This window comes from Rhodamnia argentea, chromosome 8, assembly GCF_020921035.1.
Source record: "Rhodamnia argentea isolate NSW1041297 chromosome 8, ASM2092103v1, whole genome shotgun sequence".
Lineage (NCBI taxonomy): Eukaryota > Viridiplantae > Streptophyta > Magnoliopsida > Myrtales > Myrtaceae > Rhodamnia > Rhodamnia argentea.
Genome location: NC_063157.1, coordinates 21,679,748 through 21,706,903, shown reverse-complemented (window position 1 = coordinate 21,706,903; position 27,156 = coordinate 21,679,748). Strand labels below are relative to the sequence as shown.

Genomic DNA, 27,156 nt, shown 5'->3' with positions numbered 1-27,156 from the left:
TGAGGAAGATTTCAAGATTTGGATTAGTTTACAGGTCCATTGCATGTGTAGTTGAGCTGTTAATGAGTGCGAGATGAGCTGTTAATAACCAGATCGATCGGTCCGATTCCAAATGTTGTGATATGCAGGATGAGTTTTAGGTTTCAAATATTTCAAATTTCAAGTAACCGACCTTAAAATCGATCATCTCTTATTATAATTTAAGATGTGAACGTGAAGATCCGATTTATACTTCAGCCCTCATGAACTGAGTTGGTGTAGAGCTTTATCATGTGCTAATTTGAAAGGGTGAATGTAAGACTTTTACTTTTCTAAATCGAAAATCAATCGTGACATTCTTGAAAACTTTTTGAATATATATATACACACATTGCAAAATTAAAAGCCAGAGGAGCAAAAGCTTCGCAAATGTAACATGCCAAAAGGGGAAAAAAAAAAGTTGTTAAAAAGCCATGTTAACATTTGATGACAGTTTTTTTTTCCGGGCAAAGTGCATAAACTGATTTAAAAATGTTTGAAAGTATTTTTCGCGGGACATTTTTTTTTTTCCGTCCATCGTGTGTCTTCAAAGTAATCGAGAATCAAACCCTCATCACAAGTTCGTCACGACGGGATTGCAATTGAGAAGATGTTGCTTGGACTTGATCTTTCGGACCAATTTAGCGAGATAATAAGACAACCATTATACTATCTTTCAACAAAAGAATTGTGAATTCCGATGTAATTACTATAATGTGATCGATTTTGTCGGCCGCATTGTCAAATCAGGTTTCCAAGAATTATTGACATACACGATCGCGCAATGAAAAATCGCTTGCACATTTTTTCATCTTCCTAAGTCCCACATCATCCGACCACGACATTGTTTCATCTTTTCGAAATCCATTTGCACCAATCAAAAAACGAAGTTGCACCCCACGGGGAATCAAACAAATAAAAATTAAAGATAGAATTGCCATTCCAAGGATAGCCCACCTTCCCCACAGCGAGACAAGAGAATTTCACGTGCTATCCCACCAAGGACGCCCGGCCGCCCCGGATCGGATCGTCGTGTCCAAACACCATCATCGTTCTACTTTTTTGTAACGCGCGAAGTTTCAACTTTTGTCATTCTGTCCTTGCCAATTACAGGTTCCTTTCTATTCTTCCGGGACACTGATGTTGGAAAAATTAGTCGATGTGTCGGTCCACGAGGTCGTCATCGACTTCGCGCTCGGCCGCAAGTGCCGTGCCGACGTCCTCCTCACGTCCCTCTCCGCCACCTTCCCCGTCGCCTTCAAAGTCCAAACCTCGTCCCCTCACAAGTTCCTGGTCAACCCGCCGAGCGGGCTCATCCCTCCCTCGTCCTCCCTCGCCCTCCAGATCGTCCTCAAGCCGCAAATGCACCTCCCCTCCTCTTTCCCCCGCTCGCCCGCCGACCGCTTCCTCATTAGGACCGCGGAGCTCGACCCTGACTCAGTCGAGTCCGCTCACCCCGACTCGGTCGGCCCGTGGCTGTCATCCCGGCCGACTCGGGACGTGAAGCTCAAGGTCGCTTTCGGGGGACGGTTGCTTCTCCGTCACGCCGTGGAGTGCGGGGATGTGGACGCCGTGAGGAGCTTGATCAAGCGGCAGAAGGGAATTGCCGCTGAGTTGCCGCTTAAGGATGCGGAGTCGCTGCTCCGAGACGCAGCGGCGTCGGAGAACTCGGCGAGGATGGTCAGTTTGCTGGTGGGAGCGGGGATTAAAGTTGACTCGCCGGTGGAGTCTGATGATCGGACGGGGTATGGGAGAGGTCCTCGGGGTGAGGAGAATCACGCGCCGTTGGAGCTGCTGAGTCAGAACGGGGGAACAACCAAAGATGATCGTGGCCGTTCAGCCATTCAATTGGCTCACGATAAGGGACAACATGTGAGTGCACCTGGAAGTTGAATATTTGACCCATTCAATCATACAATCATCAATTCTCATAAGGAGAGACACAACGTAACTGGGAAAGAGTAATCGATCAAATTCACCACCTTTGCGGTATCTCAGAATTCCATCTCTTTTTTTTCTCATCTCGCCTTTGCAGAAACAAGAACTTCAAAATCAGGGAGAAGCGGTGTTAATGGCGGCGAGACGCGGAGACATAGCGGGACTGTCGTCACTGTTGCACGGTGGGGCGACCGCAGACTACCGTGACCAGTACGGTCTCGCGCCGGTCCATGCAGCGGCCATCAGAGGCCACACTGAAGCCGTGGGCCTGCTCCTCGATTTCGGGTCGGACGTCGAGTGTCGGGACAATGAAGGGCACACCCCCATGCATCTGGCGGTGGAGTGCGGGAGCGTCGAGACGACGGAGGCATTGATCGACAAGGGGGCGAACGTGAACGCCGCGAGCGACAGCGGGGCGACCCCGCTGTACATAGCTAGAGTCATGGGATACCAGGAGATTGTGGAGCTGCTTTTGAGGAGAGGAGCCATTTCTTCAGAAGTTGTCGGTGCTCCTTCCACATCAACGAAGTAGGAAAGCATTTGCTCCTGTAATCATTTTGGTAAACCATGTCAGAACATTAGACCAAAACCAACGCGACAGATGGAAGTTACACATGTAAAATCAAGTAATCAGCTAAAGTTTACTTGAAGTTCGGCAGAAGGAAGTCGCGTGGGCAGTCCATGCCTTGGACTAAACGTACCCGTGTTGATCTTTTTCTAATGAATTTCAAGCTACATTATTAATCAAAACTATATACTAATATCTAGGGCCATCAAATAGATGAATCAAGTCGGATCGAAAATGGTCTTTCCCAAATTAGTACACTTAACCCATTTTGACTCGTACTCATACCCGTTCATACCATATTACTAAAATACATTACAAATTCAACCTACTTATCAAAATTGGTACTCACTTGTTTAGTCGGGTTTAAGCTCCTCACTTATAAGTAAATAAAGTGCGAACAAAACGTATAACATGTTTGTGGATGCGTGCTTCATTGATTCAACTCAACTTAATCCTTCTAATTCGGAGAAGAGGAAGAATCTAAGTGAGTGATTTATCTTTGATTTGAGAAATTGACGAAATTTCTAACTCTCCAGCAACTAAAAAGTGAAACTTAAAAGGAAAAAAAAAAAAAAAGTAGGCGAGACGAAGTATTCGAAAGTTGAGCCCAAAGGTAAACGGAACACGAAGTTTCTGTCCGTACCAACTCATCTTCCTCGTTAACAAAGTTGAAAGGACCATGATAAGTATATTATGAGTGCCATAACTTTTGTACGGCGCTCACTCGAGTGTCATAACCTTTTTTTCTATTACTTGAGTGCCATAACTTTAAAAAACAGATCACTCAAGTGATATCGTTGATATGGACGCCGGAAAAGTTGACGTGGCACCGATAAAATGATTTTATTGAATATTTTAATGTACATGTGAAATTTTTTTCCTAATTCTTTTTATTTATTTTGCAATTTTTTTTTCTTTTGGTTTTTTGCTCCCTTGGCCGCCGAGGGTCACCGGCGACCTTCGCCGGCTACGATCGACAACCTTCGCCGCCCACAATCGGCGACCCCAGGAGCAAGGGCAGTTGCGGCCTCGACGACGGTAGGCGATGGCCCCGGCGACCTCGATCAACGACCCTAGAGGCGAGGGTTGCCTCGCCCGGGACCGGCGAGGTCGCGGCGACCGTCATCCAAGGCCGTTGTGGCCTGCCGGCCCCGGGCGAGGCGACCCTCACCGATGGGCCGGCCGGTCGAGGCCGACAAGGGTCGCCAGTGATTCTTGCCGACCAAGGCTAAAAAAGGAACCAAAAAAAATAAAAAGAAAAATTATCAAAATAAATAAATAATAAGAAAAAATTCAAAATTTTTTATTTTTATTTAAAAAAATTCACATGTAGCTGAAAAATAAATAAAATATTAATAAAATATCCACATATGATGATTCGTCGAAAGTGATTTATTTATAAAAAAAATCTACGAAGGATGATTTATCCGAAGTGTCACTTAAATGAACGATTTTTGCCAAAAATAACATTTAAGTGAATAATTTTTTTTCGATGTGGCATTCAAGTAATCGAAAAAACAAGTTATAATACTCGTGAGAGCGCCATACAAAAATTACCGTATTCGTAGTGTACTTGTCTCGTAAGGACTTCCATTTATTAGCCCACAGAAACGACGTCCGGAAAAGTAAGCCGAACTACAATGCAGCTGCCCACCACCACAGCCGCCATCCTCCCCCTCCTCCTCCTCCTCACCGCCGCCGCCGGAGCCGGAGCCGGATCATTCCCCGACCGCTACCACAAGCCGCCCTGTCTCTCCGCCCACTCCCACTCCCACTCCCACTCGCCCCAGCAATACATCGAGCTCACCCACCCCCTCCCTTCCTCCCTCCTCGCTCCCGCCTGCACCCACCGCATCGTCGCCCATTCCTTTGCCAATACCATCGACTCCCCTCCCTTCTCCGCCCCCTACTCCCCACCCCCGCCCTCCCTCTGCCCCACTCCGCCCTGGTCCTCCGTCGCCCTCGAGCTCTCCGTCTCCTCCCGCGGCGACCAGTACGACCGCATCGCCGCCGTCTGGCTCGGCGGCGTCGAGCTCCTCCGCACCAGCACCGCCGAGCCCAACGAGGACGGCATCTTCTGGAGGGTCCGGAAGGACGTAACGAGGTTCTCCTCTCTCCTGTCCCGGTCAAACATCGAGGTCACCATGATGTTGGAGAACATCATCAACGACGAATTCACCGGAATCTACCACGTCAACGTCACTCTTTTGTTCTACTCCTCGGACGGTGGCAATAGACCGAGGGTTTCGACAAATCAGCTCTCCGATCGAGGATTGAGCTCGAAATCAGGGCTTGGATTGGAGGAATTCGGAGGGAACAGTGGAGCTGCAACTGAAGATAGCGTCAATTTAGCTACTCTAGGTGCTGCCACGTGGAATTACAATTCGCCACCGCCCGATCTGATCCTTCCTGTGTCGGATGATGGAGATCGAGGTTCTTGGTACAGGATCGAGAGGGCGTCGGACTTGCATTCGAAGACGATTCGGATTCCCGCGAACACGGTTCGCGCGGTTCTCGAGCTGTGCGTGTCGTTCCACGGGAACGACGAGTTCTGGTACTCGAACCCTCCGGATTCGTACATCAGGGAGAACAACTTGACGACGGGTCGCGGCAATGGAGCTTACAGGGAGGTCTTGGTGATGATCGATGGGAATTTGGTCGGCTCGGAGGTTCCGTTTCCGGTCGTGTTCACAGGAGGCATCAACCCCTTGTTCTGGGAGCCCATTGTCGCGATCGGCGCATTCATCCTCCCTTCCTACGACATGGAGTTGACGCCTTTCCTCGGGAGGCTTTTAGATCGTAAGGCACACGAATTGGCGATCGGGGTCGCTAATGGGATTTCGTATTGGCTCGTTAATGCGAATTTGCACCTGTGGCTAGATCACGGGTCGAAGAGGGTCCAAGCGAAGTCCGTGGCGTACACCCCTCCCGCACATAATGTGGAGCGCGAATCGCAGTTCAAAGAGCTCGATGGATCCTTCAAGGTGAAGGCAAAGAGGAAGGCGCAGTTTGCAGGTTGGGTCGAGTCGAGCGCCGGGAATCTGACCACGATAGTGTCGACGGAGTACAGAGTCAAGAACTCGATCAGCTTCACTGGTAATGGGACCTATAAGCTTGTTAAGCAGAAGATGAAGGCCAAGCGAGAAGTCAGGATCAGGAAGGGAGCCGGAGTCACGCTCTCCCGCGCGGTCGTCAGGAGGAGCTACCCGCTTCGCGTGATCACCTCGACCCTACCGGGGTCTAAGAAAGACACTTACGTGCTGGTGACCAACCTTTCGCACGCGCTGATGCAGAGGTACTCCGACGGGGATTTACGGAGCTCGGTTCGCAATGTGCAGGACTCTAGGGGTTGGATGGAGGTGAAGGATCACAATGTCCTCTCGGGTACAGCCGGCACTAAGCAGAGCTACAGCTTCAGAGATGAATTCTTTTGCTACTCGAGGAAGGCGGAAGCCGCCGACGGCAAGCTCATCGGAGACCATTCGACGTTCGCTTGTGCGGGCTCATTGTGACTATGCTTGTCGTTCCCACTGTTATGTCTGTTCTCTGTAGTTTTTGGAGATTACGATGATAGTTCAAATATGTATTTAGGACTCTGACCCGGGGGGGTGTTTGCATTGCATGTTTGAGATTGGGTTGTATATAAATCAAAGCCATTTGGGTTGAACTCTGGGTAGTCGGATGCTCGCCAATCGATGGTGAGCCTTGTCAAGACTATGCGTCGAGAGGACATAAAGTGGAGGTGCAACTCGTTTGATCTTTTGACGGGAAGTACTTCGTTTTCAGCAGCTTCAGCTTTCTCTGGCATCCTGCGAAACCAAACCAAGCCAAACCGGCATGTTTTGTCTAACGATCCGCTGCCACTGTCGGAACAAGTCTGAATCGACTCCTCTTCCACTCTTGACTAAAACATGTAAATAATAGGTGGGAAAAGGGGCAAAAAAAAAAAAAGACAGAGACAAGAAGGAAAAACCGCGCAAAATCGCCCACCGTGGGGCTCGAACCCACGACCACAAGGTTAAGAGCCTTGCGCTCTACCGACTGAGCTAGACGGGCTTCTTGTTGCATTCTCTAGAAAATATAAATGTATTAATTGGGCTTCACTCGACCACATTTTACCAATTGTTGGTCGTGACTCTTCATTTGCACAACTTGCAATTGCTTGTTCGACTGTTTAATTGGGCTTAGTTTATTTCGTGAGAAATAAATAATTTAGAAAGCATTTTTCTATTGACAGAAAAATTATATTTTCTTAAAATTAATCGCTTAAAATAATTAATTAATAAAAAAGATATTCATTATTAATAATGTATGTCTAAACATTTTCGCAATACAAGTGAGTAAATTTTTTTGAAAATTTTTTATATTATTTATTTTTCACGAAATAAATGAAGCCTTAAATGGCTAGCTAATATGATGGATTGTGCAGTCAACGTTAGTTTTCTCTTAGATGGGGAAAAGGTTTTTCGCTTAATGTGTAAGAGAGGCACGCAAAGAGGCCATTCATATCATCATATGCCAGTTTAGCTGGTTTGCGAAGTAGTTAGAGAGAATTTCAAATAAATACCCGAAATACATTCATTTTCTTAAATAAGAGTCCGAATTAGACCTTTTGTTAAATAAGGACTTGAAATGCTTAAATTATTTCAAAGAAAGGCCTGATTGAAGGATATTTTTAAATGTTTTTCTTTTTCAATTTTCTTTGAAAATTGAAAAAATGAATATAGTTCGAGCTCTTATTTAGAATTCTCCCAAGTAGTTATTTGAGAAGCAGAAGCAAGTGACGGGCGACATGTTTCACTAGCAGCTCATGCAATGCACCACAGCAGCAACCAGTGTGCCACAAGTCACTGTTGGCTTATTATTTCACTGGAAGATCACAGGCGATGCACATGAGACAATCGCTGCTTCACCATGCTTTTAGAATTGAAAGGCCGACTCGAGTTATGGCCCTAGGAAATGGGTCGATTTCGCACCCTGCCTCGTTAGAATTCAAAAGAAGCATGACCCAGAAAGTAACAAACAGCGACATCCGAAGGTTCTCATCCACAGAACGGCATATCTCAGGACACGATCGACATCCGCAGCCACAACCAAAGAGGCAGCAGCAACCCCACATTGGCCCCATGAAGCATACCCAACAGGACATGTTTAATAATAGCCATATTGAGGTTCTTGAAACCATGATATGATATCCAGGCAAATCGTTAGCCACCAATATGTCGTGGTCCCTCGAATTGAAAAGGCTACACTAACGACACCCCATCTGTACCGAAAACCCACTCTGCATTCTCCATTTCGAAAGGAAATGGAAATCTCACGGGTTTTTGTCATTCGTTATTATGTCTTTAAGACTTGTACTGGGATCCACCTAAAAATTTCCAATGAAGAAGGGCCAGCGACGCTCAAAAAACCACAAACAAAATTGTTCTTATTCGTATCCACTGTTTTTTAAGAAAAGCTGCACTGCGTCTATCTTTAACATGAGAACTATCTGAGAAATCACACCATTCATAAACCACCCAGAAATGTCAACCGAAGATCTACGGGCACAAAAGGACCCTGCATTCGCCCTTCTCCCAGGCCGCATTGAGAAAGCAACCTCATCACGCCACTGCTTCTTCCTCGCGGAGGAGCATTTGGTCGAAGTGCCAAACTCCTGAATATTTCCCAATTTTGGAAGACATCAGTGAAACTAGGACAGGAGAAAATGGGAAACAAATGACTCGATGAGAAATAAAAAGCAGTATCTGAGATTGTACCATGTCCTTTGCCCACTCTTCTGAGTTGAGCAACATATTCTGAAATCCTTTTTATGGCTTCCACCTTCCGGCAACATAAGATGGGGCCAAATTAGTCATATATAGTCTCAAATAACAAACACGTTCACAACTTAGATGTGGATGGAATTTGGAAATTTGTTCTCGCTTACTTGCTCAGCCAAGAATTCACTTTCAACATAATCTGTCAATTGCACATCATGGTTACGCTCAGCCACCTGTTTGTACAAGGAAAATATACATGGAGTTGAAATTTTAATCAGCCAATTGAAAGAAAAGACTCATCGTTGATTTTTATGAGCTGATAAAATGCCAACTAAATCAAGGTTCGTACGCTGTGTAAATTCAGAAGCTTTTCATTATTTAGCTTCTCCAGAGACAATGAGAGCTCCATTGCTGAATCAAAAGAATGAACTGGTCAGGTACATATGGCAATCAATTTGCACCAGATGCAAACCAAAGGTGAAAAGCAAGGACACCAAACACATTTGATAAAAAGGCTTTGCTGCGGGAAAAATAAGCATTACATCGATGTATATATGATGACGTGTCTAGACAATATCTTATAAGTTGCCGCTTTCTAGCTAAACATTCACAGTGAAAATTACATGAATTCGGCAAAGAAGTCAACAGATTCTCATCCATCAGTAGCCCTTCATTTCACAAGCTGAGCAAGTCAAATTGTACAAATGCTGTCAAGAGATGGTTATCTATGTGGGAGTCTGAGCTTTGCAATGTCACTTCCATTTTTCCAATTCATTGCAACTTGCACGAAAAATTGCAAAAAGAACGGCCCAATTCCCAAAAAGTATCACGCAAGCTATATAAAAGCAAAATTCCTTTGCAAGAAAATCAAAGAGAAAATGATAACGAATCATAAAAGTCGAGAACTATCGCAAGAAAATCATAGTAACAAGATGATCATCCTACATCGTAGTTCACACCATTAAAGATGGAAGAGGGCCATCAAACTCACCATAAAGTGCATCACCCTTCTCCACATGATCAAACTCAGAAAGGGGCATCAGGATGGATTGCAGCTTTACCTTTCCACCTCGTTTGTTCTATACAATTAGACCATTAAAAGCAACCCAAAAAGTCATCTTTCTAATGTTATTCCACACCGTCATAAAGACCAGGTTATCCAAAACCACATAACCAAGTAAAGAAGCGTCAAAAATTAAAAACTGTTCAATACCTGGTATTCCATCAGCTTCTCAGCATGCTCTCTCTCCTCCTCGCTCGACTCCTTGAAAAATCTAATCAAGGGTAATACCACACCATGAATCAGAAGGAATCCATACGGACAAATCCCGAATGAAATGCTCAAATCATTAGAGGAGATAAAGATTTACTTGGCAAGTCCCTTGAGCGCAACATTATCCCGATCAAAGTAGGCATACATGGCATGGTAAACGTACGAGACATTGTACTCCACACTGAAATGACACAAGAAAGACGGGCATCAAGGTCGAACAGTCGGAAACAAAAGCCAAATTAGCCTAACAGAAGTTCGTATACGAAAAGAAACATACTTGATCTGTTCATTGATGGCAGCCTCGCACTCGTCCGCGAACTTTTGGCGCGCGAGCGAGGCCTGAGGCACGGTGGGCACGAGATCGAGCTCTTTCTTCACCTCTTCGAAGGGCTGGAACACGACGCCGGTGAGCGGCCGGCTGTTCTGCTCTTTGCTCGCACAGACCACCAGCGAGCCTCCATTTCTGCCGCTCGAGAATCGAAGCGCCGGCGGGCTCGCCGGAGAAGAAGAGGAAGAAAAAGACGGCAACGGCGGAGAGAGGGCGTCTCCGGGAGAGCTGAGGAGAGAGAAAGCAGGGGCTGCTCGGAGCAACATGGTCGAGAAATCTCGAAGGGGAGGATCGACGATCGAGACAGTAAAAGCTGGAAACTTTGCGAGGGGAGAGGAGAGAAACGGAGTGAGGAGGAGAAAGAGTGACTGTGTATTTTGTGGTGGTGGAGGAGGAGGAGATAAAGATGGGGAGAGAGGTGTTTTAGGCCATTGGATGAACGGAACGTGGACGGATGGGATTGCGTGGTGGGGACGGGCGCGTGGCGATCTCGTGGTGAGCGGGTGCTTCTGGTGGCATCTTGTGGGGAAATATCCAAATCACAACTGGACAAATTAAAAAAATTTTTGGTCAAAAATTAAAAAAAAATTAGGCCGTTGTGCCTTTTGCTTTTTCTTGCGAATCCTACCCTCTTTTTTTTTTTTAGGAATTTTTTTTGGCCTAATAAACTTTAAAAACTCCAACTTTTAAGTTCAATCAAATTCTATCTTAAACAATTTTTCGTCTTTCAAAAACCCCCCAACTTTTGATTAAGTCTTAATTCTATCCTTTTTTTTTTGTTTCATAAGAAAACCGTTAACTTTAGGTCTATTCTATATTCTATCCTAAACTTCTTCTTGTTTCTTAAAAAACTACAAGCTTTTACTAGAGTCTCATATTTGGGTCCTTTAATCCTCTGAATTAAAAATTGCCTTTAGTGATATGACATTTTCCAAGTCGTTGTTTGAGTTTTTTTTCTCACATTTCATATCTAAGAGTACGTCTTCGAAGATGAATTTTCACGACAATCCGAAGGGCGTTTGCTTGGATATGTAATTTGGGTAAAAACTAGAGCAATTAGGTTTACTTTTCTTCAATTGCTCTCGCTCTCGAAGAGTTTTCCTTCCATTTCGCTCGGAGATTTTCGATTTTGTGCTCAGTCTTCAATCTCCCGTGCTTAAGAGTTTTCCATCTCACGTTGTTGGAGAGCTCGGGACACTTGAACAGCTCGCGGTCGGGAGTTTTGCATCTCTCTATCATTAAAAAAAAAAAAATCAAACTGAGGATTAACAGGGTGAGACTCAAGTAAAAATTAATGATTTTTTATGGGACAAAAAAATCTAGGGTAATATTAAGATTAGATTTAAAATGGAGGATTTTTTTGTAATAAATTTTTTTTGGTGGAATTGAGACCGAACTCGAATTTTTTTTAGGTATTCAGCCACTTATATTCGAATACCAAAAGAAGCATTTAGATTTTTCAAAATCTAGGATTACGTGATGTGCAATGTATGCAAATCAAGATGTCATTATTTGTTATGAGTCAAACTGTGTTGGCCAAAAAAGTACTCAAGAGAAATAACAAAAAGCCCGAAAACAAAATCATGGGGTATACTCGTTCGGAGGGTGAAGAAATCAAAACATATACATCTTTATAACCGAGATGCTCGGCCATATTGAGCAAGTTTAGATCATAAATCATATGAGAAAATTATCCAAATAATTATAAATTTATTGTACTTTGAACAATTCAGTCATAAACCTTTCGATTTTGTTAATTATGTTCTAAACTTTTTAACACTTTGTCAATTGAGTCTATCTGGCTAATTTTGGCTGCAAATTGCAAACCTGGACGTCACGCCTTACGTGGTATAATCGACGCTAGCGTGAACAATTTTCATACTAAATTTTTTTTTTGAGTTTTTTTGTATTTGTTTCTCTTTTTTTATTTTTTTTATTTTTCTTTCTTTCTTTTTTCTTTTTTCCTACCAAGCCCGGTGAGTGTCCTTGGCCAACCTCGCCAGTAAAGGGCGAGGGATGACCGACCCTCGTTGCACTTCATAGAAAAATAAAATAAAAAAGAAATAAAAAGAAAAGACAAGGTGCAAATTATAAAATTATAAAAAATTATCAACGTCAGCGTCGACTATCCTAAATGGCATCACCGGTGTCCAAGTAAGAGATTTTAGATTAAAATTGTTCGGATAGACTCAATTAGCAAAGTGACAAAGATTGAGGACTCAACTAGTGAAAATGAAAGGTTTATAATTAAATTGGCCAAAGACTAACAATTTTAGGACTTTTATGGGTAATTTTTCATAAAATATCTTTAACATGCTAAAAATTTAGAAAAATGCTGCAATAAAAGTTCATTTCATCTTTCTTTTTGGGCATATGGAATGTCGACCGGATTCCAGCGAGCTTATATAACAACAATCGCTAGATGTTAGACCTATCCTATCATTGATACTTGTCTATTACTTTGACTACTTGTTTAGAAAAAGCGCATCAAACATGATTCACCTACCAATGAAGGGGAAGAAGTTCAATACTCATTCTCTCATCGCACGCTATCTTGTTATAATCTTGTTTTGAGTATAGATTACATACTAAGGGTCCGTTTGTTTTGCGGAAGTTTCGTAAAAAATGAATGATTTTTAAAATATTTTTCTAAAAATGATCGCTTGTATCGATCAAAATAATTAGTCAATAATAGATATTTCGTCTTTCTTTTGGGCATGTGGAATGTCGATCGATTCCAAATGAGCTTATATAACAACAATTGCTAGACGTTCGACCTATCCTATCATTGATACTTGTCTTTTACTTTGACTGCTTGTCTAGAAGAAGCGCATCAAACATGATTCACCTACCAATGAAGGGGAAGAAGTTCAATACTTATTCTCTCATTACACGTTATCTTGTTATAATGTCGTTTTGAATATAGATTACATACTAAGGGTCCGTTTGTTTTGCACAAGTTTTGCAAAAAAAACGAATGATATTTAAAATATTTTTCTAAAATGGATCGCTCGTATCGATCAAAATAATTAGTCAATAAAATATATTTTCATTACTCATAACAATTTATGTCTAAATGTTTTTGTGAATAACAAAAATATTTTTCATTTATTTTATTATTATAAATGATATAAACTGTCATTTTTATAAAATAAATGTGTTTTAAATCGTTTATTTTTTATAAAATAAACGGAGCCAGATGAAAATTTCTTGCTTTGCATGCCAGATGGAAACACGAATCACGTGAGGCATTCATCCATCCACCTCCCATTCGTTAAACTAAAAATGGGCCTCAATCAGCATCAGCAGGAGCCCATTTCAACAAGGCCTTGGGCCATCAGTTGGACCAAATTGGTCACCGTTCGTAATAGCATTCGGAAGAGAAACGCTTGCCCGTTAAGATTGGTCTATCAAAAAGGAAAAAAAAAAAAAGATTAGTCTATCAAATCGATTCGTTGATGCATGCGCGGTTCTTCTCACTTGAGGAAGAATTGACGAAGCTAATTATCCGGTTCACACATACGGCACGAATACAAACGGTTCATAATAACGTAATTATCTCAAAGTATGTTTATCCGATCAGCGAGAAGCTACGGTATCGCCTTAAACATTCAAAAGATGCAACGTTTGTTTTTTTTTTTTTTTATGCCGATTGATATGGTTTTGTTTTGATGCGACCAGTTGGAAATGAATTTATAGAGCTATTGTACGGTTATACTAATTTTGACAAACACGCTCTCAAGTCCCAAGGTGCCGTTTCCTTTTGGAGGACCACAGGATAAGCTTGGAATCATGTGACTTGGCCATAAATGCCAAGGGTTTCAGCTAGGGCATGGGTTTTTGCAAGATGTAATTCTCGGATTTCGATGAAAAAAGAGAGGGGTAAGATTGACATTTTCATTGCTTTGAATACTATATTTCAAATGCTCTCAAAACATAATTTCCTGTCGGGGTCTAATTATTGCCATGGAGGGTTTCTTTCTTGGTATCTACCGAGACGTCATTCTAAACTTTTCTTAGTTCATCACCAATCTAATCACACAACTTGCACGTTGTCGGGATCCAATCTTGACAAACCCATCGACAACGGCACGGGGCTAGTCAAGCGGGACAAAGCGATTATCAAAATCTTATCGAAAATCCATGAGTGTGTATCATTTAGCCAAAGGTAAAGAAAGGGATTAAAAATTCAGCATATTCGAATAATGCACCGAAATCCCGCATGTTGTAAATTTTGATTAGGATCGAGTCATGGGATGTTTAAGAGCTCGTTAGAAAGCCTGTTTTAAGTACCGTGATACGATGTCGTCCTTAAACTTCTTCTATGACCTTATTCAATTTTCTGTTTTGTTTCTTAGCCCTAGGCCCGATTTTAGTTTATTCTATAGTTTTCGAAGGTCTCGTTTATATGAACAAGACATTGTCTAAATCCAATGGCTGGTAAAATTCTAGATAAATGTTCTCACGAATTCCTTTTTTGGTGGAATCAAGTGCTCCTATGTAAGAACGATCTAGAGCTTCTGATACTTCGAGTGTGTGCTTGTTTTGGGGAAATTTTTGTGATAAAGGAAAATATTTTTTTGAAAGGAAAATGTTTGCTCTCGGGTTAGAGGATTCGTTTTTCTAACTTTAAGCATGCATAGTTTCTTTAATCGTAAATAATTTTTCGTTGACTCATCGTGTTTGGCAAACCAAATGCGTGAATGTGCAGAAAACCAGTTTGCCGAAAAATCTTTTCACTAAAAAAAAATGCACCATTGATTCGATAGAAGGGGCCCAATGCGACAATTGAGGAGAGAGACGTTGGAACCGAGTGACTAAATAGGAGCAAAAAAAATGAAAAATAAAACAAAAGGAGCAAAAATTAATGTGCAATGTGGTTCATGAATTTTTAATTTATTCAATATGGTCCTTGAACTTTAGTCCAATGTGCAATGTCGTCCTTAAAGTTTTAATTTATTCAATACGATCTTTGAACTTTTGGAAAATATTTAAATTAGTCCCTAAGTTATATGAAAATATCTAATATTATCATACAATTAATTCAAGTTCGGTGACAATATTTACATCTTTATATAGTTCGGGAGTTAGTTTGAACATGCATCGAAATTTTAAGGGTTATATTAAACAAATTAAAAATTCAAAGATTACATTATATATTTAATTAAAATTTAAGGGCTATTTGTGTCGTTTTCTTCGAATTAAAAAATCAGTCCATCACAACTCACTAGCCGAGACCTCAGTCAAAGGTAGCCGTTCAGAGGTGGCAGTGTCGGGTAGCCGCCACAGGGCGGTCCAACTCGCGCCCGGAGCCACTTCAGTTCGGATTCTTCTCAAATTCGAAGTTGAGTTTTTCCTCCTTTTTTATAACTTTTGTTTTTTTGACCCAACAAGACAGATATACTAATAATATCAAGATTATATGCGACACTGGCTTTTACGACGATGCTTCCCGTTGAGGAAGATCGTAGGCGGACGACTTAGGTTTTGTCTTTTTGCGTAGCCATGCGGCCGCTTTCAAACCTATGATGTTTTTGCCACAAGAATTTTTTCTTTCCAATCCTTCCAAGAACCAAGTTTTCTTCTCTCTTTATCAATAACAAAGTGATTTCTTTGATTAATTAGTAAAGCACAAGGGCGCTTACACACTAATTTTTGAGCGGCACATGAATGTCGCTACCTACGTAAAAACTCCTTTGATCGAAACGATAAGATTATAAATAAATATCTCATGAAATAGTTGTGTACAAAAGAAGAAAGAAGAACGTGAACACGCAAGGTCAAGGCGATACCAAAGTCGATTCATGCTACATTTGTAGCAGTATCGGAGCCCGGTATGGATACATCGAGTCGGGTAATTTGTCGGGGATCCCTCCGGCGGATTCAAGAATGTTTAGAGAGTTGGCATTGCTATGGTGCTCTCGAGTCATACACACCGTATGCAGTCGGTCTTTCACTCACATCATTGTCAACAATCAACATCACTAGTGGAAGCTTTAGGCTCTCCCGCGTCCCGCCCCTCCACATGCAAATCTTGTTTTTTTTTACTTGGGCCTGGGGGCATTTTTCTATAAATCTATGTTTGCTCTTTCCCTCTACCTCGTTCCTGAATTAACAAGACTGCGTATCAACGTGCGCGTGCCTCTTTTTGAGCAAAAAGACAAGATCTCCACACCACTAGCTCCCCTCCCCTTCTATCTGTCTACTATCTTCTTCACAAAGAGAAGGAGGTAAGGAAATGGGGGGCCATTCGCCATGCGCGTCGTGCAAGTTGCTGCGGCGTCGGTGCGCGAGGGACTGTATCTTCGCTCCTTACTTCCCTTCCGAGGACCCCCACAAGTTCGCCATCGTTCACAAGGTCTTCGGTGCTAGCAACATTAGCAAGATGCTGCAGGTCTCTCTCTCTCTCTCTCTCCCTCTATCTCATCTTGTTGCACTTCGGCTCCTCTAGGAACATTTGTCACAGTCAAAAGTCTCCTTTCTGTAACTAACGCTTGGCAGCACGCGTCTATCGACATGTTTGACACGACTTCGAGCCGTATTTAGTCTTTTGGATCGATTCTTGCGATGTAACCAAGATTTCCCGTTTGATCCGCGGAACGAAAAGCAGGAGCTTCCGGCTCATCAGAGAGCCGACGCGGTGAGCAGCCTGGTGTATGAAGCAAGCGCGAGGGTCCGAGACCCGGTCTATGGATGCGTGGGGGCCATCTCCTACTTGCAGAACCAGGTGTCCCAGCTGCAGATGCAGCTCGCGGTGGCTCAAGCGGAGGTCCTGTGCATCCAAATGCAGCAAGACTCGTCGGCGATGCAGCTCCCCCGCATGGTGGACGTCCCCAGCGACGACGACAAGCCGTCGTCCCCGCCGTTCCTTCTGCCGAACAACCTCGCCCACTTCCTTAACTTGTCCCCGGCCTCCTAAGGCAATGTAACCCATGATCACTCTCTCGAGAGCGAGGAAGCATTCTTGGGCATGGCGTGGTCTCTTAGCATGTGATATCGAGATATTAAATATGAAGAAGAATGAAGTATTTCTTTACTGTTCTCTCACTAGCGAGTCTTCTGTGGTCAACTGTTTATACGCATGATTACAAGCAGCAGGAAGGATCCACGCTGATATAAAACGGTTCAGCAGTCCTTTTCACATTCAACTCACTTTACTCGGCATCAAAATCCCAACTTTCATTTCCTTTGACGTTCATGAAACAAGTATAATCAAACGGAGAGTGCGTCGACGATAGCACGAGGGAAGAAAGAAAGCAAGCAAGCAGTTATGCGGATCCCAAATTATAAGAGCCTCTCAGTAACTATGTTTTGGCATAGAATACTAACATAAACACATCGATACTTCCAAATAGTACGGCCAACCGACGGTGTAAAATCAAAAACTACACGAGCCGTGTTCATTGTCCAGGCGTCGATATGAGTATAGGTGTATTCATTCCCTTATTAGGGGGGGTATTCCTTATTTAAATTGCTAAATGTATCAAATAAAATTCTCAAGTCAAGTTATTCACTCCCAAAAAAAACTAACCCTAGTGTATGTACGTGTGTGTATGCGTATATATATAAAACGACGTGTGAATAATGGCAAATGGTTTGGTGGTGCTTTCAGAGCAAATATCTTAGTCTATGTCGGTGGTGGTTGGGAGAAATTAGGTAAGGAAATTAATATTTCAGAGCAAATCTCAGCGAACCCAAGTGAACTGAACAGTCCAAATATATTTGGTACGCGCTGTCGACGCAGTCATAGAAGCTCTTGGCGTTTGGAGACGGGGGAAGTTAAGCTCAACATTTCGGGAAAGGAAATTCTTTGCCATGAAAGTTTTGATTTCGAAGGACTAATTAGCGTGTTTCCGTAAACAAGGGGGGCCTTTATGCAAATATACCTATCTGATGCGTCACAATTTGCGAAGTTACAAAACATAACCTCACCGCTTCAATGGGAAAATTGTCTAGAAAGTTCTAAACCTATTATACGACCGTCAATTCAGTCCTAAAGCTTTCAATTTAGGATGAAAAATTCTTTGCCATGAAAGTTTTGATTTTGAAGGACTAAATAGTGTGTTTCCGTAAACAATGGGGGCCTTTATGCAAATACACCTACCTGATGCGTCACAATTCGCGAAGTTACAAAACATAACCTCACCGCTTCAATTGGAAAATTGTCTAGAAAGTTCTAAACCTATTATACGACCGTCAATTCAGTCCTAAAGCTTTCAATTTAGGATGAAAAATTCTTTGCCATGAAAGTTTTGATTTTGAAGGACTAAATAGTGTGTTTCCGTAAACAATGGGGGCCTTTATGCAAATACACCTACCCGATGCGTCACAATTCGCGAAGTTACAAAACATAACCTCACTGCTTCAAATGGAAAATTGTCTAGAAAGTCCTAAACCTATTGTACGACGGTTAATTCGGTTCTAAACCTTTCAATCGTATTAACTTAATCCCAAAATTTTTATGAATTTGCTAATGCAGTTCTTTAGGTCAATTTTAGCTGGAAATCCATGATGTGTGCTGACCATCCTATATGATTTGACTCGTGCTGACGTAGACTTTTTTTGCAATTTTTTTTTTAATGTTTTTCCTTTTTTAATTTTTTATCCTTTTCTTTCATTCTCGCGGATCTCTGCAATGGCAGTGAGGGCAGCCCTTGCCAACCATAGCCTAGTATCAGCCACAAGTGAAAGGAAAATCAAATAGAAAAAAAAAGGGAAAAATTTCAGAAAAATTAAGAACAGATTCCAAAAGTTATCCTTGTCATTCTCAACCACACCACGTCGAACGGTCGACGTCCACTTCGATGATCATATGGCCGACATCCGCGTCATTGATTTCCAGCCAAAATTGACAGAAGAATTATCTTAGACAAATTATCGAAAAGTTTAGGACTAAGTTGACACAATTATAATGTTAAAGACTGAATTAGCCGTCGTATAATATGTTTAGGACTTTTTGAAAGATTATCCCCTAAGCAAGACGATCATATCTCATTATGTTCATTTAGTCTTGAATGAAAACGACTTCGAAATCATAATTGCGTCTAAGAAGAGGCTTAGCCAATGAATGTACAACCGCAAATAGAAGGGAAAACGTACAGATCATCCATGAGGAGACATTGGTGGTGGTGCTATTCGATCTGATAATAGAAGTTGTCCACCCCGGTACTCAAAAAGTATAAGTGAAGAAAGAAGATGGTTGCCACCTCTCACCACTCGAGCAAATTAGGAAAGGCCCCCACCTTACATCAGTCTATCTCCATAAGCATAAATGGCAAGAGATAGTGTAATGTACTCGAGACGAGACTGGTTGAACTGTCAGTTTCTGGAAGACAAGTTGATGGTGCCACGTCTCCACCACTCGAGCAAAGCTTCAGACTCCGCCATAGTTTGAGGAAGGCCCCTACACCTGTGAATCCCCCAGGAATTTAAATGGCAAAGTACATGATGTATTCAAGACTCGAACTGTCAATTCTTGGAAGGCAAGAAGATGGCCCCTACCTCCTCGCTCTCCCTCTCTTCTCCACATAAGCGAGATAAGCATATATCAAGACTCCTTAGGTGGGGGATCCGGGAAAAAAGTAGGGTAAAATCTCATCTCGAAATTTTGGTATCTATTGGGGTGTTGTGCATACTCTCAACGATCGGAAAGGACGTGAATCCTGCTCCACGATGAGCGAAGGGGAGGAGGGGTGTCCGGGAGAGCCGCCTTGGCGGGGGTCTTAAGGGGCAATGCTCCTTGGATACTAGTGGGTTTTTATAGTTTGAGCCCATAATTTTTTTATTAGTAATTTGGACTTATGTCCATGAATAGTTACAGTTATATTTTTTCTTTTCCGCTTGTAATTGAGTGATGTAACGAGAGGTGCGAGATGCTAATTATAGTAGAATTATCTGCTAGACGTAGCTCTAATTTAAGAGTGAACCGGAATAAAATCATTGCCAGCAATGTGAACCCAGATATTGATATTTGATCATGCAAACTAACATAGTTTTGTTACTCGTATTAGGGGGCGTGTTATCTGATTACGAAATGATCACTAAATACTCGAGAGCTTGACGGTACTATATTTTCTTTGGTATTTTATGCTAATAATGGGGCTTTACCAAGTATACCAATCTCTCTTTCCTTCATATTAACAATGCGCACGCCAATTTGGATTGTTTGCTAGCTTAACTTTCTATCTCCATCGTGAATGAGTTTTGTAAAGCACTTGTACTATATGGAACTTTCTAGGAAAAGGCAAAGCCATTTTTCTATGTCACAAGTCAACATGCAGATCGCGACATCTTCCTTGCTATACTTTATTCACGTGGGAGGCAGTACAAGAAAGTGCTCGGTTCATGTAACACAAACAAAAATGCAAAATTCATATTTTTTTCTAGAAAAAAAAAATCGTCGCGATGATCTTTTTCATAGCAAGGCCATCACCCAGTACAGTTCTGTGTCGGTATCCAAGTAGAATAGTTTTAGAAGGTGAAAGAAAATTACATGAAGAAAAGATTTAAATAAAGTGACTCAGAGATTCCAGATTAGCATTATTGGTTTAGTGTGGAAGCATTTTGTCAGTCAACATATGAGAGTCATTCATGTTTCTACCACCATCTCAAACAAATCTCGACAAAATCATGTTTAAGCTCCTTTCTTATTTGTTTTACTTTAGGAAAATGATTAGGCGACGGTCACAGTCACACTGTGCATGATAATATGACCGTGCTATGCTTATCACCAAAAGTTACAGATTTTTTTTTTTTGCTTTTATGCGCCAGCCACAAAACAATTCGTGGCTGGCAATGCACCGTCCACTGTCATTTTGACAGTGGACGGTCAAGATAGCAAGACGCTTTACTTTATTATTGTAGAAGATGGTAGTGATAAAGCCTGATTGGACTGGAAGAGCTAAAAGAGTGAAATAAGCGCAAGGAAAGCTGAATCACTATAAATCTTGGCTCTATTTGTTTGGCGAAAAATTAATAATTTAGAAAATATTTTCCTTAAAATGATTTTTGTATTGCTTAAAATAATTAGTCAATAAAAATATTTTATTATTGCCACTAATTATCAATTGAATTAGAGAAAATGGATAAGTCAATCAAATAAAGGTGGGTAATTTCAATATAATTAGATATCAAATAAATATTGGTAACTAGCTCCAATAAGAATTGGTAGTTTTAAGAAAAATCAAATATCGGTAACCAACTTCAATAAGAATTGGTGACGTAAAACTTGTTAGTAAGTTAATATGATCTCAATTGATAATTACTCCAATTAAGGTTAGATAACTTTTAAAAAGAGCTGGTTAAGAGGTCCGTAATCAGGACAACTTAAGTTGGTTTGAAAAGTTGGTAAATTTTAAACAAAGAGCAAATACAAGAAAGATTGTTAAGAAACTAAAACGAGACTTGGTAAATCTAAACTAGTTGGTAACTTACCGGTAACTCTCATAAATAAAGGTTGGTAAAATTATATAGGAGTAGATAAATTTAAGGCATTTGTGAAAGAGACAAATATAACATGATAAACGATAATATGAGTCGGTAAATTCAAGAAAAATCAAATAAATATTGATAAGTAACTCAAATGAGAGTTTTTTTTTTTTGGTCAGAAATCAAATGAGAGCTACTCACCCAAAATTAGTTGGTAATTTAATCGGAGAAAATTATAGGTCACTCAAACGAAATTGGTGAATTAATGTAGCAGTTATAACATTAAGGTGCTGGTAAGAATATAAAAAAAGTTCGTAAAAGTTATAAGAAAAGTTAATATGTAAAAGTACCGATGAGTCACCAACCAAACCTATTTTGTCTCCTATGAGGTAGCCCCACTTATACAGCCTTCTAGAAATTTACCAGCATGTCTTAAAAAGATATGTTGTTTTAGTAAAAGGAACAGTAGAATCCTCCTCTTGGATGGGTGAAAACCGTGAAATATAGTGGGCAAGGCTATGCGCAAAGCAACCTTCGATCTACTTTTATAGGAAACTCTCTGGTTACCATGGTAATTCTAAACTAGTCGGTAACTTACCAGTAACTCTCGTAAATAAAGGTTGGTAAAATTATATAAGAAACTATAAATTTAAAGCATTATCTAGAGCCGTCAAATGAGCGAGTCGGATCGAGTTTGGATGGGGTCGAAACGGTTCGACTTATATTGACTTATTTTCATGTTATACAAATTTAGCTATTCATAAGCATCTCGATTCAACCCACATTATTGAGACACTTCAATAAATTCTAATTTAGAGGAAATTATTTCTTATATATTTATATATATCAACAAATACTTTTTTGTAATTTAAAAAATAATTCCAACTCAATTAAGATAGTTATATTAGCTAACTCATTTATGACCTATTTAACAATCCATTAAGTTTCTAAGTAATCTATCTTTGACCTACTTAGCTTAATTTAATAATTCGTTTATGACCCACCATCATTAAATATGGATCAAATATGAATTTTAGATTCATTTTGTCACTTTTGACATTATCTACCAATGCTTTTTGAATTTTGACTCAAGCATCTGGACAAGTCAATACAATGGAGCTGCATTATTTTTTGCAGCAAGCTGAGAACAGTGGGAAGAGATCAGAGAGCAGTCGAAGAAATCTGGGATTTCAACGCAGACAATGTTATTAGTCTTCCTAAGTACAGGAGAAACGCAGACGATGAGATCATAAGACGTTTTAAAAAAGAGAGATGGTGGTGCTTTGGAGTGATTTGACAAGAAGAGAACAGGTGATGAGTAGAGATCAAAAAAGTCTTAAACTTATTACATTGATATCAATTCAATCCTAAATCTTTTAATTAAATCAATTTAGTCCTAAACCTTTATGCATTAATACCATTTCAGTCCATCCATCAAATTTGATCGGAAATTACTAACGTGAAAACTGATGGTTCCACGAAAGAGAGTTTCCGCTTATTAACAAAATCATTTTTTAAATTATTTTTTCCTTTTTTGTCCCCTAAACTTGTGCCCCTTTCCTTCTCTCTGTTCCTCTGCAACTCTTTCTCTCTCTCTCTCTCTCTATCGGCCGCCGTTGGGAGCGCCGCTGTTCAGCTACAACCTCCGGCGACCTCCATAGCTACTGACTGTACGAGCCCAGATCAGTTCAATCCACGGCGAGGCCTCCGCAACGGTCGGTCCAGCGTCGACGATTTCTAGTGACGCGCAAGCTCCTGTGCTTGCCTTTCCCGCCGGTGCACCTCTTCAGGCTTCACCGACACACCAACAGTCCGCCCCTTACGCTTTCACATCTTCATCGTGGCTGGATTCTTTCACAGATGTTATAAGTTTATAACCCAAACCAGATCTGGATTCTTTCAAAGACGATTTCTTTTGCAGGTTTTCTTTGGTGTTTCTAGTGAGCACGAGCCCACAACAATCTTCGCAGCCATACTGTGATACCACGGCTGAATCTTAGCCTTAACTTCGGTGATTTTCAAAGAAAGTAAACGCTCGAATTCGGGATCAAGAGATGAGACATAAAAGAAGAGAAACAGAGATGGAGGTGAAGAATGGTTGGAGAGAGAGAGAGAGAGAGAGTTGCAGAGAAACAGTGAAGGAACGGGGCAAAGTTTAGGGAAAAAAAAGGAAAAAATGATTAAAAATATATATTCTTATATAAATTATTATTAAAAAAATATTCACGTCGACGCCAATTATCATATTTGACATTATCGACGTTCACGTTAGTGATTTCAAGCCAGAATTGATCGGATGAATTGAATTGATATCAATGTAAAAAATATTTAGAACTAAATTGATTCAATTAAAATGTTTATAATTGAATTAGTATCAATATAATAGATTTATGACTTTTTTTTTATACTTTTCCCGAGGCAGTGAAACACTTCGTTCGAATCAAGACAAAAGCGTAGCATCCACAATCGATTTGATCAGACGCCGGTGAAGCTGTGGTCAAAATGTCAACACGTTAAAGAAATTCATTGGGCAATGATCATTCCACTTCAAAGTACCCACGTATAAGAGAAATTGAAAGTAAAACGTCTAGCCAATGTGACGCGTAATTAGAAGTGAGCATAGTCCGCGGGAGTAGGTTTCATTCCTAGAATCTGGAACTTACTCTATTATGATTGATTTTCAACTTTTGAAATCTGAAATCTACTCTTTTTATCATGAAAGCTGATTTGGAGCCCGCCCTGTTTTTTCGATCCTGCTCCAAGATTTACTCGAAAACCCGTTTTTCTTTTGTTTCTTTTTCTAAAAAAATATGAATAGCAATGAAACAATTCAAAGTACAAGATTGAATAATAAAGCTCACTATCCGCAAAAAACAATCAATTCCTAATATGAGCAATTGAAATTACAATCTACCAAAAATAAAGAATTATTTTATATAATAGCTCAAAATCGATTTCAAAATTGGTCTAGTTCCCGGGTGGGTCTTCACTTGGAATCGGAAGCCGTACTAGTTTCATTCGGTTCCCAAAAATTAGAAACTGTACCTAGATCGGTTTGAACATGAACTGGTTCCCAGAGTTGTTTTTCGAACGATCCGATCCGATTTTCGGGGTAAACCCGGTCCAGTTGCACACCCCTATGCGTAACTACGATTTTTTTTTTTGGGTCAAAAGCAATATTTTCATTTTACTTGAAAGAGAGATGCATTGTTTCAAGATAAATATAAAAATCAAACAAAGCAAGTAAATTTAAAAAATAAATCAACTTGGCACGGCCTATAAAGACTAACTTATTTCACCACAAAGATGGGTTTGTCATAGCATCAAAGCTCAAATGGTTGCCGATCACTGAATCTCGCACCAATGATGAGCACACCCAGAGATATCTTCTCCACTTACGTCTTTGCCAAAAGGCGGTGCGCACCTAAGTTCGGCGTTCCCAGCACTATCACAAAAAAGAAACAATAACGACATCAACAAGTTGAAAGGGTACAAAAAATGCCTTGTAAATTCCTGATCTATTTCTATATCGAAGTAGAAGAGCATCCAAATTTAAATATAACTCTAGATCGGGAGAGAAGACCTATAAAAGAGATACCAGGTGATTCCAAAATTACTTTCACATATGCCGACTATTGAAGCACAAAAGCCAAAGCGAGCAAGCGGATCCGGACTAGCTGATTTTTCCAAGACGCTCACGCTTCTAACTTTTGAGCTCACCGGGCAAAACTCTTCATGAGGATGAAGTTGACGGGATTGTCCGAAATTAACGAAAAAATCTTCAAAGAGAAGTTGAGGACATGAGAAATAGAAAAACAAAAAGGTAAGGAAGAGGATTAGGGGTTAGGGAGAGAGAGAATGATCCCTAAAGGAAACTGTCCAAAGGTTTGAAACTCAATTAACAAAATTAAAATGTATATGATTGAATTGATCATATTGCAATAGGTTTAGAACTTTTTGGACTATTTTTACTAAAGGAAAATACGACCCGCAATCGGTGCATGATCGCATCTCCCATAAAAACCTCGGACCACGATACCCTTACTTCTCTTCTAAACCTGGATTGTCTCCTATCAAGTTGAAGAACCCTAGGTAAATGATCAACAAGACATTGTCCAATCTCATATCATGTTTTCAGTCATTGGCATAGACTAATGATCTCGAGTCTTTGGCTTTCGATATTGGGGTTAGCTAGGGTTATAATTGTGACATCCCAAAGACAATCTCAAGTGTCCAAAAGCAAAAAAGAAAAAGAAAAGACAAGCTCAAGTAGCTTCCTTTTCAAGGTTCACGTGCTCATGTGGACACACCAAATGCATCCTCTTGTACATGGAATTATCAGGTTAAGTGATTGGGGAGAGGTTAAGCGCAAGTGTCAAAGGGAGTTGAAAAATAGGTGACCTAAAAAAAAAAGAGAGGGAGAAAATCATATGGAAAGTCGCATAAGACGACAAAGGCATGCGGCCTCTCTTTTTCAGCAATCAACCTCGATGTTGCTTCTTTATTGACCTGGGGATTTTGCCTTTCTTCTTTCTTCTTTCTTCTTTTTTTGACTCTTTATTATATATCTCTAGCTCTTGAGTGCTCGAGGTCGAATGTAATACTTCCAAAGGAAAATCTTGGTTTGTCTTAACATGTATAGTTTAGTCGGCTTCACTTAATTTTCCTTGTTCCCCTTTCTTGTCGTTCTTCCTTTCCCCTTCTTCCTCGAGTCGTTTTCTAAATGAGCATTGATGTCTACATTCACTTTTGTCGTCCTAACAAAGTGTTCATGTACTTAATTTAAACGAAGCCCGTGATCTTGTTTGACTTCACTAGATGTATATAACTTTCGAAGGAAAAAATATCAAAAAAGTTCTGATCTTATTGTAATTGTATCAATTCGGTTCAATTCCATTTTTTTTTTCAATTAAGTCCTAAACATTTTGCATGTATGCTAATTTAGTTAATTTAGCCAACATTAGCCGGCGGGAGCGGACGTGACAATTTTTAGTAATATTTTGATATAATTTTTCTTATATTTTTTATTTTTCATTCTTTTTTTTTTTTGTTTTCCTTCTTCCTCCAGGTAGTCAATCGAGCCTTGCTGTCCATCTCGTTGCTGGACTAGGTTGAGCCTCGCCATGTCTAGGTGAGTCTAGGCGAGGTCGAGTCACCTAGCCATGGCAAGGTTAGTCGAGCCACATCGGATCTGTCTAGGTCAAGCTCGCCCAGTGAAGGCCTCACCTTCGCTCTCCTTAGGCCTATCGCCGGGAGGAAGAAGGAGAAGAAAAAAATGGAAAAAAAAATTAAAATCTAAAATAGAATTAAAAATTATGTAAAATTGCCACGTTAGCTCCGGCCAGTCAAGGTTGGTTAGATGGACCGAATTGACACAAATGCAAAAGGTTTATGACTCAATTGGTGAAATGACTGAATTGTCACAATTACGATAGATTTGAGATTTTTTTTTGATAATTTTCCCAACCTTGAAATCATATCCCCTCAATTATCTCTTGCCCGCTTGATGTTTAGAAAAATGATTGCCTAATAGCACAACAGAATCTCAATTTTCCGCAAATCCGATTGGGCATATAACATGCCGTCTTATTCGGAGGATTTAATAGTATTACAACATAATAGTCGTAGTAATTCCAACAGGGGGAGTTCGATTATGAGAGTGCTAAGGCGTATGATTAATCACATAACGAAGTCTCAAAACAACTCTACTTTGAATCTTCTTCATCACGAGGCCACCACAGGACATGCTAGTTTCAATTTTTGACCATCCATAAGGACATTGTCATGTTGCTATCTTTGATATTGTGCCATTTAAATTGTTAATATACGCTCAGATTAA

The 27,156-nt window shown here is 40.7% G+C and overlaps 4 protein-coding genes and 1 non-coding gene across 7 annotated transcripts; 3 read left to right on the top strand and 2 right to left on the bottom strand.

Annotated features, from left to right (window-relative positions):
* The first annotated feature begins 838 nt into the window (after window positions 1-838).
* On the top strand, window positions 839-12,723 carry LOC115748173 (ankyrin repeat domain-containing protein 65-like). 3 transcript variants are annotated; one of them, XM_048283291.1, is made up of 4 exons: window positions 843-1,890; window positions 2,054-2,504; window positions 3,110-3,114; window positions 12,714-12,723. In XM_048283291.1, the coding sequence occupies exons 1-2, from the start codon at window positions 1,159-1,161 to the stop codon at window positions 2,486-2,488; spliced, it is 1,167 nt and encodes a 388-aa protein (XP_048139248.1). In that variant the 5' UTR covers window positions 843-1,158; the 3' UTR covers window positions 2,489-2,504; window positions 3,110-3,114; window positions 12,714-12,723. The 3 variants fall into 3 exon arrangements, with proteins under 3 accessions (XP_030540480.1, XP_048139248.1, XP_030540479.1); XM_030684620.2 differs by lacking the exons at window positions 3,110-3,114; window positions 12,714-12,723 and having other exon boundaries at window positions 839-1,890; window positions 2,060-2,508; XM_030684619.2 differs by lacking the exons at window positions 3,110-3,114; window positions 12,714-12,723 and having other exon boundaries at window positions 2,054-2,508.
* On the top strand, window positions 4,165-20,642 carry LOC115748092 (peptide-N4-(N-acetyl-beta-glucosaminyl)asparagine amidase A). The gene is made up of 2 exons (XM_030684494.2): window positions 4,165-6,065; window positions 20,627-20,642. The coding sequence occupies exon 1, from the start codon at window positions 4,165-4,167 to the stop codon at window positions 6,034-6,036; it is 1,872 nt and encodes a 623-aa protein (XP_030540354.1). The 3' UTR covers window positions 6,037-6,065; window positions 20,627-20,642.
* Window positions 6,508-6,580, bottom strand: TRNAK-CUU. The gene has a single exon. It is a non-coding gene; the product is annotated as a tRNA-Lys (tRNA).
* Window positions 7,930-10,274, bottom strand: LOC115748130 (ferritin-3, chloroplastic-like). The gene is made up of 8 exons (XM_030684551.2): window positions 9,840-10,274; window positions 9,660-9,743; window positions 9,503-9,563; window positions 9,281-9,368; window positions 8,639-8,700; window positions 8,457-8,522; window positions 8,287-8,350; window positions 7,930-8,183 (listed from the first exon to the last, which is right to left on the bottom strand). The coding sequence occupies exons 1-8, from the start codon at window positions 10,154-10,156 to the stop codon at window positions 8,131-8,133; spliced, it is 795 nt and encodes a 264-aa protein (XP_030540411.1). The 5' UTR covers window positions 10,157-10,274; the 3' UTR covers window positions 7,930-8,130.
* Window positions 16,090-16,929, top strand: LOC115748131 (LOB domain-containing protein 12-like). Its single transcript, XM_030684552.2, has 2 exons — window positions 16,090-16,284; window positions 16,501-16,929. Exons 1-2 carry the CDS (start codon window positions 16,129-16,131, stop codon window positions 16,807-16,809), a joined length of 465 nt encoding a protein of 154 aa, XP_030540412.1. The 5' UTR covers window positions 16,090-16,128; the 3' UTR covers window positions 16,810-16,929.
* Window positions 20,643-27,156: the final 6,514 nt, after the last annotated feature.

What these genes read in the sequence shown, in the direction of transcription:
- LOC115748173 (XM_048283291.1), top strand. Translation starts at nt 1,159, where the DNA reads ATGTTGGAAAAATTAGTCGATGTGTCGGTCCACGAGGTCGTCATCGAC. An exon ending in CTCACGATAAGGGACAACAT is followed by an intron (nt 1,891 to 2,053) that starts GTGAGTGCACCT and finishes TCGCCTTTGCAG; the next exon opens with AAACAAGAACTTCAAAATCA.
- LOC115748092 (XM_030684494.2), top strand. Translation starts at nt 4,165, where the DNA reads ATGCAGCTGCCCACCACCACAGCCGCCATCCTCCCCCTCCTCCTCCTC.
- LOC115748130 (XM_030684551.2), bottom strand. Translation starts at nt 10,156, where the DNA reads ATGTTGCTCCGAGCAGCCCCTGCTTTCTCTCTCCTCAGCTCTCCCGGA. An exon ending in GCGCTCAAGGGACTTGCCAA is followed by an intron (nt 9,564 to 9,659) that starts GTAAATCTTTAT and finishes ACCCTTGATTAG; the next exon opens with ATTTTTCAAGGAGTCGAGCG. An exon ending in AGAAGCTGATGGAATACCAG is followed by an intron (nt 9,369 to 9,502) that starts GTATTGAACAGT and finishes CTAATTGTATAG; the next exon opens with AACAAACGAGGTGGAAAGGT.
- LOC115748131 (XM_030684552.2), top strand. Translation starts at nt 16,129, where the DNA reads ATGGGGGGCCATTCGCCATGCGCGTCGTGCAAGTTGCTGCGGCGTCGG. An exon ending in ACATTAGCAAGATGCTGCAG is followed by an intron (nt 16,285 to 16,500) that starts GTCTCTCTCTCT and finishes AACGAAAAGCAG; the next exon opens with GAGCTTCCGGCTCATCAGAG.